The sequence below is a fragment of the Leucoraja erinacea genome, chromosome 28 (assembly GCF_028641065.1).
Source record: "Leucoraja erinacea ecotype New England chromosome 28, Leri_hhj_1, whole genome shotgun sequence".
Lineage (NCBI taxonomy): Eukaryota > Metazoa > Chordata > Chondrichthyes > Rajiformes > Rajidae > Leucoraja > Leucoraja erinaceus.
Genome location: NC_073404.1, coordinates 11833222 through 11846844, shown reverse-complemented (window position 1 = coordinate 11846844; position 13623 = coordinate 11833222). Strand labels below are relative to the sequence as shown.

General features: G+C 43.1%; 1 protein-coding gene across 1 annotated transcript in view; it reads left to right on the top strand.

Annotated features, from left to right (window-relative positions):
* Positions 1–250: 250 nt before the first annotated feature.
* bcas3 (BCAS3 microtubule associated cell migration factor) overlaps positions 251–13623 on the top strand; it is a gene marked incomplete at its 5' end in the record, with an annotated part of 612428 nt that continues 599055 nt past the window's right edge. The window contains one exon of the mRNA XM_055657406.1: positions 251–294. Coding sequence (XP_055513381.1) covers positions 251–294 — 44 coding nt within the window. The remainder of the gene's footprint in view (positions 295–13623) is intronic.

The window sequence follows — 13623 nt, the reverse complement described above, 5'->3', positions numbered from 1 at the left end:
CTCTATGGTTCTTTGACTCTATGACTCTATGGTGCGAGTACCTAGGATAAGAGCATACCCTAAAAATAAATAATTGGATCAGGTCTGTAGCAACTGTTTAAATACACAAATTATGCTCACAACAGATTGAATGCTGATATTCATGAAAATAATGGAAAAAATGTGTGAATGTTATTTGGAAAATTTCATTTTGCTATTGATTCTCTTTTTAGATGAGTGGCGAGGCTCAGGAGCTGTATTCTATCCGTAATGGTCCCATCCGGACAGCAAGAGTCCTGCCTGCACCACAGACATGTAAGTATTGAAAATTGGTTTGGTAGTTCTCAATTGTGAATATTGACAAACACGTACCTGATAGTCAGAAAATTGTGGTTTCTGGTCAACTCCAGGGACCTGAATTCAGAAACATCCTTATACAGTACTATGCATGTGGTGAACTAGCTGATATTGCTATGGGACAAGCTGGGTAATTGGATCTAAAACTGGCTTGATGATAAAGGCAGAAAGTAGTTGTGGAAGGATGCTTTTCTGTTTGGAAGTCTGTGGCTGGGACACCTGTTGTTTGTGATTAATATTAACAACTTGGATGTGAATGTAGGAGGTATGATTCATAAAGTTTGAGGATGACTTCAAAGTTGTTGGTGTTATGGGTAACGAGGAATGTTGTGCAAGGCTACTGCAGGATCGATTAATTGGGAAGTTGGGTGGGGTGTTGGCAGGTGGAATTTAATCCCAACAAATGTGAGGTGATTCATTTTGGGAAGTAAAATAGAGATAGAAGGAATTGCAATAAATGGTAGGGTGTTAAGGAATGTTGATGAACAAAGGAACCTTGTAGTTCAAATCCATACTTCCCTGAAAATAACAATATGGGTGGAAATAAGGTGTTGAATATGGTAGTTAGTTGGGGCAGAGAAAGTATATGTTGGGATGATGTGATGCAACTTTACAAAGCACCAGATAGATTGTACTTGGAATATTGTGCAGTCTGGTCATCACACAATAGGAAGGATGTGGTTGTGTTGGAGAAAGTGCAGAGGAGACTTATGGGCCTGTCCCACTTGGCCGTCATTTGCGCGTCACGGAGATGGTGCATAAAGATTTTGTACATACCAAAATCCTGGGGTGCCACACGCGACCGCGTGTCACTGGCCATGTCACCATGCACCATGCGGGCATCACGTGCGTGTCACGTCGTGCGCGACATGCGTATTGACGCTCAAATGATGGCCAACGGGACAGGCCCTTTACTAGGTTGCTGTTTGGATTGGAGGACTTTAGTTTTTGAGAGAGCTTGTTTTCCCTGGAGCAAAGAGACCAAGGGTTGATCTGCCAGAGGATGAGGTGGAATCAGATCTAATCACTATATTGAAGAAACATTTAGACAGTTACTTAAATAGGCAAGAGATTGAAGGATCTAATCCAGACAAATCGTGTTAGTGTGGATTGGCAAGAATGTAATTGCAGAAGGACCTGTTTCTGTATTTTATGACTATGAAAGAATAAATCTCTAGTGAGTGTAAAAGATTCCTATAGTATGATGTTTGTTCCTCAGTTAATATCATAAGGACATTAGCTTATAAATTAGACCAATGTATGCATCGTCCGTGTTGCTGTTTTTATCCTGGGTAGGTTGTGCAAGCATTTATTTCTGGATAAAATCATGCATTTCGGATAATTGCTCTGGATACTTGATGTAATCAAATTAATTAATAAAATTGATTGTAATGTTATTCACCTGACATTTTCCTGGAGCAGTCAACTAATGACATTGTGATTACACAGTGCTTGGCCTCCCCCACAGTCATAACTCAGACCTTTTGTACACAACCTATTGTATTTGTCGAACCTAGAAGCATGTTCTGCTTTGATTGGCCGTGAGACTTCAATGGAAGTGTCTCCCTTTTAATATTGATGCCTTGTATGTACATGCTGTGTATAAAGGGAAACAGTACATGTCCTTTACTATACTTAGATTTTTAGTTTCTTCTTGATAAGGTGACACATCAGAGCTTATTGCAGAAGTTTAAAGCTCATGATATAGAATATAACAAGATTGCTTGTATAGATGTGTGACTGCTAACTGGTAAGCAAAGGTGTATATTTTACAGCTTGGCAAGATGTTAGAAGTGGTGTACCGCAGGGATTAGAGTCGGGGCTTGAACATTAAGAAATAATCATGAAAGGTCCAGATAAAGGCATGGAAGGAATGATTGCTGATTTTTTTCATGATCCAAAGTTAAATAAGTAGTGAAGATGATATGAAGAGGCTTCAAAGGTATGAATATAGTTTAGGAAATAACTGCAGATACTGGTTTAAATCGAAGGTAGACACATAATGCTGGAGTAACTTAGCGGGACTGGCAGCATCTCTGGAGAGAAGGAATGGGTGATGTTTCGGGTCGGGAAAGTCGAAGAAGGGTCTCGACCTGAAACGTCACCCATTCCTTCTCTCCAGAGATGCTGCCAGTTCCGCTGAGTTACTCCAGCATTTTGTGTCTTCCTGAATATAGTTTAAATGAGTGGGCAACGATCTGGAAGACGCACTGGGGAATGCCTCTTCCATACCTTACCTTGTCATGTGATTTATCTCACTTTTACTGCAATATTTTATCCAATTGTTCTGAGGCTACAGTTGATGATCTGATGTGCAATGATTAGGGCAGCAATGAAGCCTGAAATACATGCAGGTCTTGACACAGTGCATTCAGAAAGTATTCAGACCCCTTCACCTTTTCCACATTTTTGTTTCAATTACTTTGCAAAAATTTATAAACACCTGTTTCTCGCTTTTTTATTATGGGGGATTGTGTGTAGATTGATGATTAAAAAAAATGCATTAAATCCATAAATGTGGAAAAAGTGAAGTGGTGTGAATATTTTCTGAATGCACTGTAAATACTGCATATATGCTCTTTTACTGCATGATTCTACATGCTGCTTTTACTATATTTTGGCCCAATTTTCAAGGAATGCATTTGGACCTTCGTGCTATACACATGTTTAGTGCATGGAAAATGAGTGAAGTCCAATTTCCAGACAATTGCCTGCTAATTATCAAATTAGTGTTTCTGGGAGATTTCTCTGTGGACAAGTTGGCTGTGTAATTCCCTACATCATAACGACGACTGTACTTCAAAAGTTCATTGGTTGCACAGCTCTTTTGGAATCTCTTGAGATTGTGAAAGGTGCTCTATTCTTTCCATTTACTGGTTAGAGAAAACTTAATGTTACCAGTTATTAATAATAATAATAATAATAACTTTATTTGTTAAGCACCTTAAAAACAACCAAGGCTGACCAAAGTGCTGTACAGAAAAAAGAAAACAAGCAAGACATCATAAAACAGGCAGAACAACAGAACATACAACTAACACGAGGCGCATAAATTACATACGAAAATCCAAACAATAAATTAAAAAAACATAAAACACGAGTACGAACAACGCAGCAAAACCAAGCAAATAAAGTTAATAAACAATTCAACACCTCACTGGTCTACAAAGGCCACGGAGAATAGATATGTCTTCAGGAGTGACTTAAAAACAGCTAGAGAAGGGGCCTGTTTAACGTGCAGAGGCAATTCATTCCACAATCTCGGAGCCGACACAGCAAAGGCACGGTCCCCTCTGAGCTTCCGCTTAGTCTTTGGCTCAATCAGGAGCAGCTGATCATCTGACATTAGGTTCAAGTTGTCACCATAGGCATGTTGAAGGAAGTATTGTCAAGAAAATTGTGATCCAATATTAATTTTACACAATGGAAATTGAATTGGTGATAAATTTCAGTAAAATTAGAGTGGCACATTCATGTGTAATTTACATTCATGCATACAATGTTCTCCCACTGTCAGGTACACATCCAGTGATATCATTTATAAAAACAGAAAATAGCAGAAACATTCAGCAGTTGGTGTCTTCTATTGTCTTTGACCTCGGCCTGTCCCACTTGGACGATTTTTTAGGCGACTGCCGGCGACTTTCATAGTCGTAGCAGGCCGCCGAAAAACCCGTGACTGGACCCCCTATGACAATGTCTACGACAAGCTACAACAACCTACCACCTAGTCGACGTCATGCTGCGGCAAGCTCCCGACAAATGGCGGCCCAATCATCACGACTTAGAACATCTACCTACGACAAGCTGCTATGACGACACCTACGACAACCAACGACAACCTACGTCCGCCCGCGACAAGCTACGACCCTGTCGGTGACAATTGAAGACAATTCACGTCATTTTTGCCTCCAAAACAATGGAATCGCCCTGTTTTCCTATAAAAGGGGTTGTAGGGTGGGGTTTCCAATCATTCTGTGTCATGACTCCCATGGAGCAACATCAAAGGGCATTGGTCTCTCAAGAAGAAGAAGCCCTGCTGCTTGCAGCAGCCCTCGTGCTTATAGATCAGCAAGACAGAAGGACAAGAAGAATGGGGAAGAAGATGCCCAAAAAGAGGTCTGTGTGGTTGTGCTCCAGCAAGAAGATGAGGCTGCCTTCAGAAAATTCACCAGGCTCCCCCCTGAGCTGAAGACACAGGTGGGCCCTCTCCTCGAGAAAAAGGAGACCTTCATGAGGAAGCCACCGGATCCAGGCCTGCACCTAGCCATCATCCTCCGCTACCTGGCATCAGGAGACTCCACCAAGAACCTCTCCTACAGATTTCTTGTGGCCCACAACACCATCAGCAAGGTTGTCCTCGAGACCTGTGAGGCCATCGTCAATGCTTATGAAGATGAAGTCATGGACTGCCCTAATACACCAGATGAGTGGAAGAGAGTAGCGCAAGGCTTTGATGCCAGATGGAACTTCCAGCACACATAAGGGGCAGTGGACGGCAAGCATGTGGCCATCAGATGTACCCAAGGGAGCTTCAATATACTTCAACTACAAGAAGCTCCAGTCCCTTGTACCCATAGCTGTGGAGGATGCAAACTATAACTTCCTGTTTGTGGATGTGGGCACGCTTGGCAGTGTCGCAGATGGTAGGATCCGGAGAGAGACCTCCCTTGGGCAAGCACTGGAAGAAGGAAGAGCAGGCTTTCCCGACCCTGAACCTCTGCCAGGAGAAGACAACCCTGACATCCACTACACACTGGTTGCTGATGATGCCTTCTCACTCAGCTCATGGATGATGAAGCCATACCCTCACAGGCAGATGTCAAGGAAGCAGAGGATCTTCAACTACGGGCTGTCCAGGGCTAGGAGGGTCGTGGACAACTCCTTCGGCACCCTCGCCAGCAGATTCAGATGCTTGCTGACTGCGATGGAGCAGGAGCCCAAGAATGTGGAGACCATTGTCTACGCAGCATGTGTCCTCCACAACGTGATCCGTACCAGACGTGCAGCAACAGCAGCCATGGTGGAGGGTGACCGAGTGGACAACCAGACAGGCAACATCACACCAGGCTCATGGAGAACTGGAGGACAGGCTGCACCAATGGTGGCACTGGAGAGATTGCCAAGAAACATCTGCAACAAGAGAGCAAAGAACCAGAGAGACCATCTCTGCACTTACTACAACTCCGAACTAGGCAGTGTACCATGGCAGAACGACATGATCTGAAGACCAGCAGCAAGCAGCCCACACCAAAAACGGACGTCCATCGCTCCAGGAAGAGAGCCCACAACAGACCACAAGAAAAGGCCTTTTTAGGGACACCCACATCCTCCCAAAAGAGTTTAATTTTCAACGCAGTACAATGCTTGTGTTTATGTTTGTTTTATTGATCAAAATATATGAAAATAATTTGCTTTTCAATGCAGTGCAATGCTGGTGTTTGTGTTTGTTTTATTGATCAAAGTATATGAAATTTAAATATTTGAAAGTGATGCCATTAGACAATACTTTGAAATATAATATCTTCATACATCAATTTGCCGTCAAAATGTCAAGCATTTCCTTTATTGATATTGAACCAAACACAAGTTAACACCAAAAAAAGGTTGATAAGAACATACAACAGTGCATACAAAATTATTATAATCACATAAAATTTGAAATTATCTATAATAAATCTATAAAGAATCATCACTTTGACAAAAGAAAAGTTTGATTTATTATGAGATTATAAATAACATACAACCGTGCTTAAAAAATATTATCACATAAAATTTGAAATTATCTATAATAAATTTATTTTAAAAATCACTTTAACAACCAAAAAAAGCGAAGTCAGCACCAGCGACAACCTACGCCATGAGAAGTCAAGCTACGCTCATTGGCGTCAAACCCACTTTTGCCGACTGTCCCCTAAAATTTTTCAACTTGTTTAAAATCCAGCAGCGACCAGAAAGATGCTATGATTCTTTGGGTGACTGAAGAGACTACTCACGACCATACAGGCGACACCCCGGCAACCATGTGGTGACGGCCTGTAGTCACCTAAAACATCGCTTAAGTGGGACAGGCCCATAACTCTTTTTCACTTTCCATCAGTTTGGCTAATCTGCCTAATATTTCCAGCATTTTCTGTTGTTATTTCAAATTTCCACTGTTTGATTTTCAGGGTCACTTGTAGTCCAAAACACAGTTCAAGTCTTTGAGATATAAATTGGAGCTCGCAAGACAAGTCTTGTCCTCGTACAGCATCTTTCTGCCAGTTACCTCCCATCTACTTCATTATTCTCAAGAAAGCTCCTAACCTGAAACATCGGCTGTCCATTTCCCTCCATGGATTCTGCTGTGATCTGCTGAATTCCTCCAGTAATGTGTTTTATTGCTTAAGATTCCAGCATACTCCGTCTCTTCTATCTCAAGGGCATGACTGATGAGCAAATAGTACAAGGAACACAATGCATCATGTTCTCCATTTAGATGCCATTTAAAGGGATGTTCTGCTAACATTGTAACATTTAACAAGGCTGCTTCACAACTCGGTGCCGTCTGATTACAGATGTTCTACGGCGTTCACTCTGTGCCAACTGTAGTGTCCTTGGAGAATATAACCATTGCAAATATATTTAAGATAGATAAAAATGCTGGAGAAACTCAGCGGGTGAGGCAGCATCTATGGAGCGAAGGAATAGGTGACGTTTCGGGTCGAGACCCTTCTTCAGACATATATTGCAAATATATTGTTCTGTTTGGGCTAGTGGTCATCCTGCTGGTGATTATCATCATGTGTGATTACTCGAACTTGGGTATGATATTCCTTTTGGTGGGTCCTTTCAGTATTATGTCTGCCCAGGTGGACACTTGTGCATGACATCTTTTCATGTGGGAGACTGATACATGAACAGCCACCTCGGGGTCCTTGACAAAGAGAGACAAAGTTCCAACAGCATGGGTTCCATGACGGTTCGGAGTATCTCCCTGCTACAGCCTTCTTCCACCTTTTCAGCTCTTGTGGTGCTCCATCCGTTGGCCAGCCACCATCCTCCACCCGTTTCACCGTTCAGGTCTTCTTCTTGGGCCATGTTTTGTCAGGAACCTCCCCCTTGACCTGCCCACCATGCACAGTCCGCTAGGTGTGCGGCTCCAGATGGTTTAAGTCTCTGGATCTCGGACACACTCAAGCTTCTGCACCACAAAATGGTGGAGACCTTTGGAGAAATACAGGTAAACTGGTTCCCTGAGCTTGGTTACAAGTTTGGAGGGTCTCGTGCTGTTGAATGCCAAGCTGTTGTCTATGAACACAGTGTTTTTATTGCCCAAGTGGTCCAGTGCAGAGTGGAGAATCAATTTGATCACATCCTTCATTGATCTATTTGTGGACAAATTGAAGTGAGTCCAGGTGCTTGCTAAGGAAGAAAATGATATGCACCATAAAAAACCTCTCAAAGCACTTCAACACCACTGATGTTAGTGCCACTGGTCGGTCGCCATTGAGGCATGTCATCTTACTCCTTTTGGGCACTGTATTATCGGTGCCCTTTTAAAGCTGGTTCAAACCTCAAACGGCAGTTTTGAGTCTGGCATCTGTATCGAGATTTATCATGGAGGATGATTTGTTGTCTATCGTTACTAATTGCATTTTATAGGTCAGGAAGTCGAGGATCCTGTTGCAGAGGGGGCTACTGAGTCCTAGGTTCTGGATTGTAGAGATTTGTTTGGTTAGGATTATGTTGTTGAAGGCAGAAGTTAATAAATAGGAATCTGACATAGGTGTCATTGTTATCTAGATGTTCGAGGGATGAGTGTTGTGCCAGGAAGATGACATCTGCTATGGACCTATTGTGGCGGTAGGTGAATTGCAGTAGATCACAGCAGTATGGGAGGCTGGAGTTGATGTGTGCCATGACCAGCCTTTTGATAGTAGATGTCAAAGCCACTGAGAGGCAGTCACAAAGGAATGTAGACAAACGTGCTGGAGAAACTCAGCGTGTGAGGCAGCATCTATGGAGCGAAGGAAATAGGCAACATTTAGGCCGAAACCCTTCTTCAGACTGAGGGCACAAAGGAATGCTGCCTTGTTTTTCTTTCGGATCATTGGGATGATACTGATCTTGTTAAGGCAGGTGGGAACCTCGAATTGGAATAGGAAAGATTAAAGATGTCTGTGAATACTTCTGCCAGCTGCTCCACAGAGGTTCTGAGGACATGGCTGGAGCCTCTGTCTGGGCCACTTGCTTGCCACAGGTTAACTCGGGTAAGTCGGTGTGACGTTTGTATTGGTGGCCTAAAGTAAAAGTGCACCTGAGGCTGTCGGGGCAGATGACTTTATTCCACTGATCTTCTGTTCAAAACAAGCTCATAATGTATTAAGTTCATAAGGAAAGGATGTGTGTTGCCATTAATTCTGTTTAACTTTGCTTTGTAACCCATTATAGCTTGCAAGCCTTGCTGCAATTGGACAGTTAGTCTGGGACTTTAGTTTGGTCTCCAATTGTTTTTTGGTATCCCTGATGGCTTTGTGAAGGTCATCATAGCTGTATAGGTTGTGATCACCCGACATGAACACTTTAGACTTGGTCTTCATTAGGGAATGGTCTCGCATGGCATCCAGGTTTTGATGGATCAAAGGTTTGATAATGTCTAGAGTTGTCCTGATGAAACCTTAAACTGTGCTTTAATCAGTAAGTTATCACCAAATAAGTGTTGCTTGATTCTACTGTCAATTACATTTTCTATCACTTTGCTGATTATTGAGGCTGGACTAAATAGGCATTAATTAGGTTAATTTGATCCTTCCTGCTTTATGCAGGCAGGCCAGGTTCGCAACAGTTTAGCTACAAACATGATTAGTTCTGAACCACAAGTGCTCATTGTAACCACTGATGCCCATAAATCAGTCTGCTTCACAGACCTTGCTGTACCTAATGCTCTTGCCTTGTTCTTAATACCATGCGGTGGCTTCGATCTTGGTGAGAATGTAAGGAGGAAGTCAAGATGAGTCATCAAAACAAAAAATAATCTGCTGGAAGAACTCGGCGTTCGAGCAGTGTCTGTGGAACTCTCTTTATCTGAATAACTGGTTCGTGACTGCCACACAGAGTCCTTATTTCTGAATAATAGATGAATTGGTTTGTGGACTCTTCTGCCAAGGTTTATGAACCTTAATGTTTGTCCCTAACAGCCCCTTGAACTGTTTGGCCTGCTAAACTATTTCAGAGGGTGATAAATAGTTAAATGCAGTGTTGAGTCTAGAGTCATATTATACCCAGTGTGGGTCAGGATGCAAGACCCATTCCCTGAAAAACAGTTGATTGTTTTATGGCACAATCACATTCTAAAATTGTATTTAGTGATATGAGGCAAGAGAGGAGATTCCAGGAAGTTATAGTCTGGTGGTCCTTACATCAATGACACGGAAGCTGTTGGATAGGATCATTAGGGATAGGAGGTGATTTATGAGGGTAGGGCAGTGGATGTTGGTGACATGGATGTTAGTAAGACATTTGATACAATCCATCATGGCTGGCTGTTCTGGAAGATGAAGATGGATGGGATCCAAGATGAATTGATCGTTTGGATGCAGAACTGGCTTACCCACAAAAGACAGAGGGAGTGTTATTCTGGCTGAAGTTCTGTGACCAATGGTATTCTGCAGGGATTAGCACCTTTGTCTGTGTCATATATAAATGACTTGGATGCAAATGCAGATGACTTAGTTATTAGTAAGTTTGCAGATGACACCAAAATTGGTGGAATTGCGTAGAAAGCTGTCAAAGGATGCAAGAAGATATAGATCAGTTAAAGATATGGGTGGATCAGTGACAGATGGAGTTTAATCCGATGAAGTCTGAGATGTTGCACTACGGGAGGTTGAATTCAAGGGGAATGCATATAGTTAATGACAAGACCTTTAACTGCATTGATGCAAATAGGGATCTTGGGGTTGAAGTGCATAGCTCCGTGAAAGTGGCAACAAAAGTTAAGTGAAAAAAAGCATATGGTGTGGGCATGGAGTATAAGGGTCAGGAAGTCATGTTGCAGCTTTATAAAACTGTGGTTTGGCTGCATTTGAAGCAGTGTGCAGTTCTGGTTGCCCCATTTCAGGAGGCTTTGTAGAGGGTCCTGAAGACAATGACCAGGTTTTAGCTGTAAGGATAGTTTTCACAAACTTCGATTATTTTCCCTGAACTTCAGAGGGGCCACTCTACCACTCACCTACTTAATGAGGGCAATGTACAGTGGTCAATTAACTAATCAATCTAAATATCTTTGGGACCTGGGAGGAAACTGCAGCAACCAAGAAAACTCACGTGATCAGGGGGAGAATATGCAAACCTGCGCAGCCAGCACAGAGTCACCTCAGTCAGGATTAAACCTGTGAGGCAGTGGCGCTATCAACTGTTCCCCCATGCCACCCTGTTCTGACGAATGGAAGGGTAGCAAATGAAGATGTAGAAGTTATGTGAAGACGGCTGGAAAAGTTTTCAGAGGTAGTAAACAACCTTTTCTTCCGTAAAAGATAGACAAAAATGCTCGAGAAACTCAGCGGGTGAGGCAGCATCTAAGGAGAGAAGGAATAGATGACGTTTTGGGTCGAGACCCTTCTTCCGACTGATGTGGGGGGGGGGGGGGGGGGGGGGGAAAAGAAAGGAAGAGGCGGAGACGGTAGGCTTGTGGGAGAGCTGGGAAGGAGAGGGGAAGGAGGGAGAAAGCAAGGACTATCTGAAATTGGAGAAGTCAATGTTCATACCGCTGGGGTGTAAACTACCCAAGCGAAATATAAGGTGCTGTTCCTCCAATTTGCGCTGGGCCTCACTCTGGCAATGGAGGAGGCCCAGAACAGAAAGATCGGATTCGTAATGGGAGGGGGAGTTGAATTGCTGAGACACCGGGAGATCAGGTTGCTTAGTGCGAACTGAGCAGCAGTGTGGGGCGAAACGAACGCCAAGCCTATGCTTGGTCTCGCCGATATAGAGAAGTTGACACCTGGAACAGCGGATGCAGTAGATGGGGTTGGAGGAGGTGCAAGTGAACCTGGAAAGACTACTTGGGTCCTTGGATGTAGTCGAAGGGGGAGGTAAATTGACAAGTGTAGCATTTCCTGACAAGAGAAAGTACCCGGGGAGGGGGTGGTTTGGGTGGGAAGGGACAAATTGACCAGGGGCTCTTCAGTAAAGTTGTTTCTTTTCCACGATCTTTGCATTGGTTCTCTGTCAACGTGCACGTTAGAAACTCGCCAAATTAATCTTTGCTGGGGGCTAATTGGCTTGATCCTTTTGGCAAAGTCAGAGAAATAATAAGTAACCCGCTATTGATCTGAACCAATTACTTATTTCGTACCCAGTCTGTTCTGTATCAATATTTTGCAGAGTCCATTGATTTTTGGATTGAGCAAGATTTAAACTGGTTCCATTTTTACTTTGTCCACATGGCTTTTAACTGCTCCTTTAATTGTGATTCAGCTGCATGTGTCTTCATCTGTCTCACTTCCAGTAAAACTCTGAGCATATGTTCAAAAGCTGGGTGGCGATTCTGTTTATTTTCAACTGGCCCTGATCTGAACTTCAGCAGATTTTCTGTGAGACGAAAGTGCTCAACAACAGCATTGAAACTGGCTGGAAGCAGATGAAAGGAGAACACTTCCACAGAGTATGAGTTGTAGATACATAACACGCGGGCTGAAAGATTCCAAGCTGAAATGAATCGCTTGTGAAAAGAATTATAACAGAGAATCTGATTGCAGTCAGAATGGCACAAACAGTGTTTTACTGTGTCTGACTGTAAAAGGGGGATTGTTTGATGTGGGAGTTGAGGGTGGGTGGATTTGGCTCAGAATTAATATAGGTGACTGTAGTGATAAGAAATTTCTGTCCAAGTGTGAAGCTAGTAATTCAAATGGGGTTTAACCCTTTCACTTGCAGAAGTTTAATTCTTTCCCAAAATGAGGTGTTTGTAAAACTTGTTTGATTGACCAGTTAATATGACAATTAGAGGAAGCATCTAATTTACTTCATATTAATTTAAACGTTCAATTTGCAGATGACATTAAAGCAGGAGTATTGTAGACAGTGAAGGTAGTTCTCTAGAATTACAGTGGGATCTTGACCAGCTAAGCAAGTGGGCTGAGGATTGGCAAATGGGGTTCGATTCAGATAGCGTTGCATTATGAGAAGACAAACCAGGGCAGTACTTTCGCAGTGAACTGTTGGGCCCTGGGGAGTGTTATCGAGCAGAGGGATCTCGCAGTATAAGTACCAGGTTCCCTGAAAGTGGTGTCGCAAGTGGATATCGAGGAGAAAAAGGCTTTTGGCACACAAGCCTTCAACAGTCAAGGAATTAAAGATAAAAATTGGGAGGCAATGTTGTAGTCATACAAGATGGTGGTGAGGCTGCACTTGGAGCATTGTGTTCAGTTTTGGTCACCCTGCTATAGAAAATACACCATTAAGATGTAAAGTGTGCAGTGAATATTTATGAGGATGTTGCCAGCACTCGAGGGTCTGAGATAGGGAGAGGTTGGGCAGGCTAGGACTTTTTCATGGGGTGCAGGAGGCTGTGGGATGATCTTATAGAGGTATATAAAATCAAGGAATAAATAGAGTGAATGCACCTAGTCTTTTTCCCAAGATAGGGGAATCAAGAACTTCAGGGCCTAGGTTTAAGGTGAGAGGGAAAAGATTTAATAGGAACCCGAGGGGAAAACTTTTTCACACAGATGGTGGTATGTGGAACAAGTTGCCAGAGAAAATAGTTAAGACAGATACAATAACAACATTAAAGACATTTTGGATAGATATATAGATAAATATATGGGCTGAATGTGGGGAAAATGGGCCTATTTCTGTGCTGTATGGTTCTGAAGGATATAATATACTGTATTTCCCGGCAATGAAGCTGCTATTTTTTAACCAGAAATAAGGCATGACAATTTATCTGTGTCTTGGAGGCCAAAGGTTAGGTTGCTAGCCAAAAAAGATAGACTTTGCTATCTCTTGGTGCAGCAACATCAAGAACGATGTTGCTGTACTGAGGGATAGCCAAGTCTATCCCTCATTGCTGGCAGTTGATGGGAAGCGGCTGTAAAAGGACAGCGCCGCTGGGGGGGGGGGAGGGGGAAAAGAGTTCCTTTCACAGCGTGTGGGGAGTCTGACCCGGGTCAGCATGGCCTGGCTCTTGCTCCAGTATCTTTGGCCTGGGCTGCACAAATGGGCTGGGCCGCCAGAGGTAAAGTTGCAGGGAGAGCAGGAGCATTGTGAAGGAGGGAGTCGGGGATCATGCCAGCAACTTGC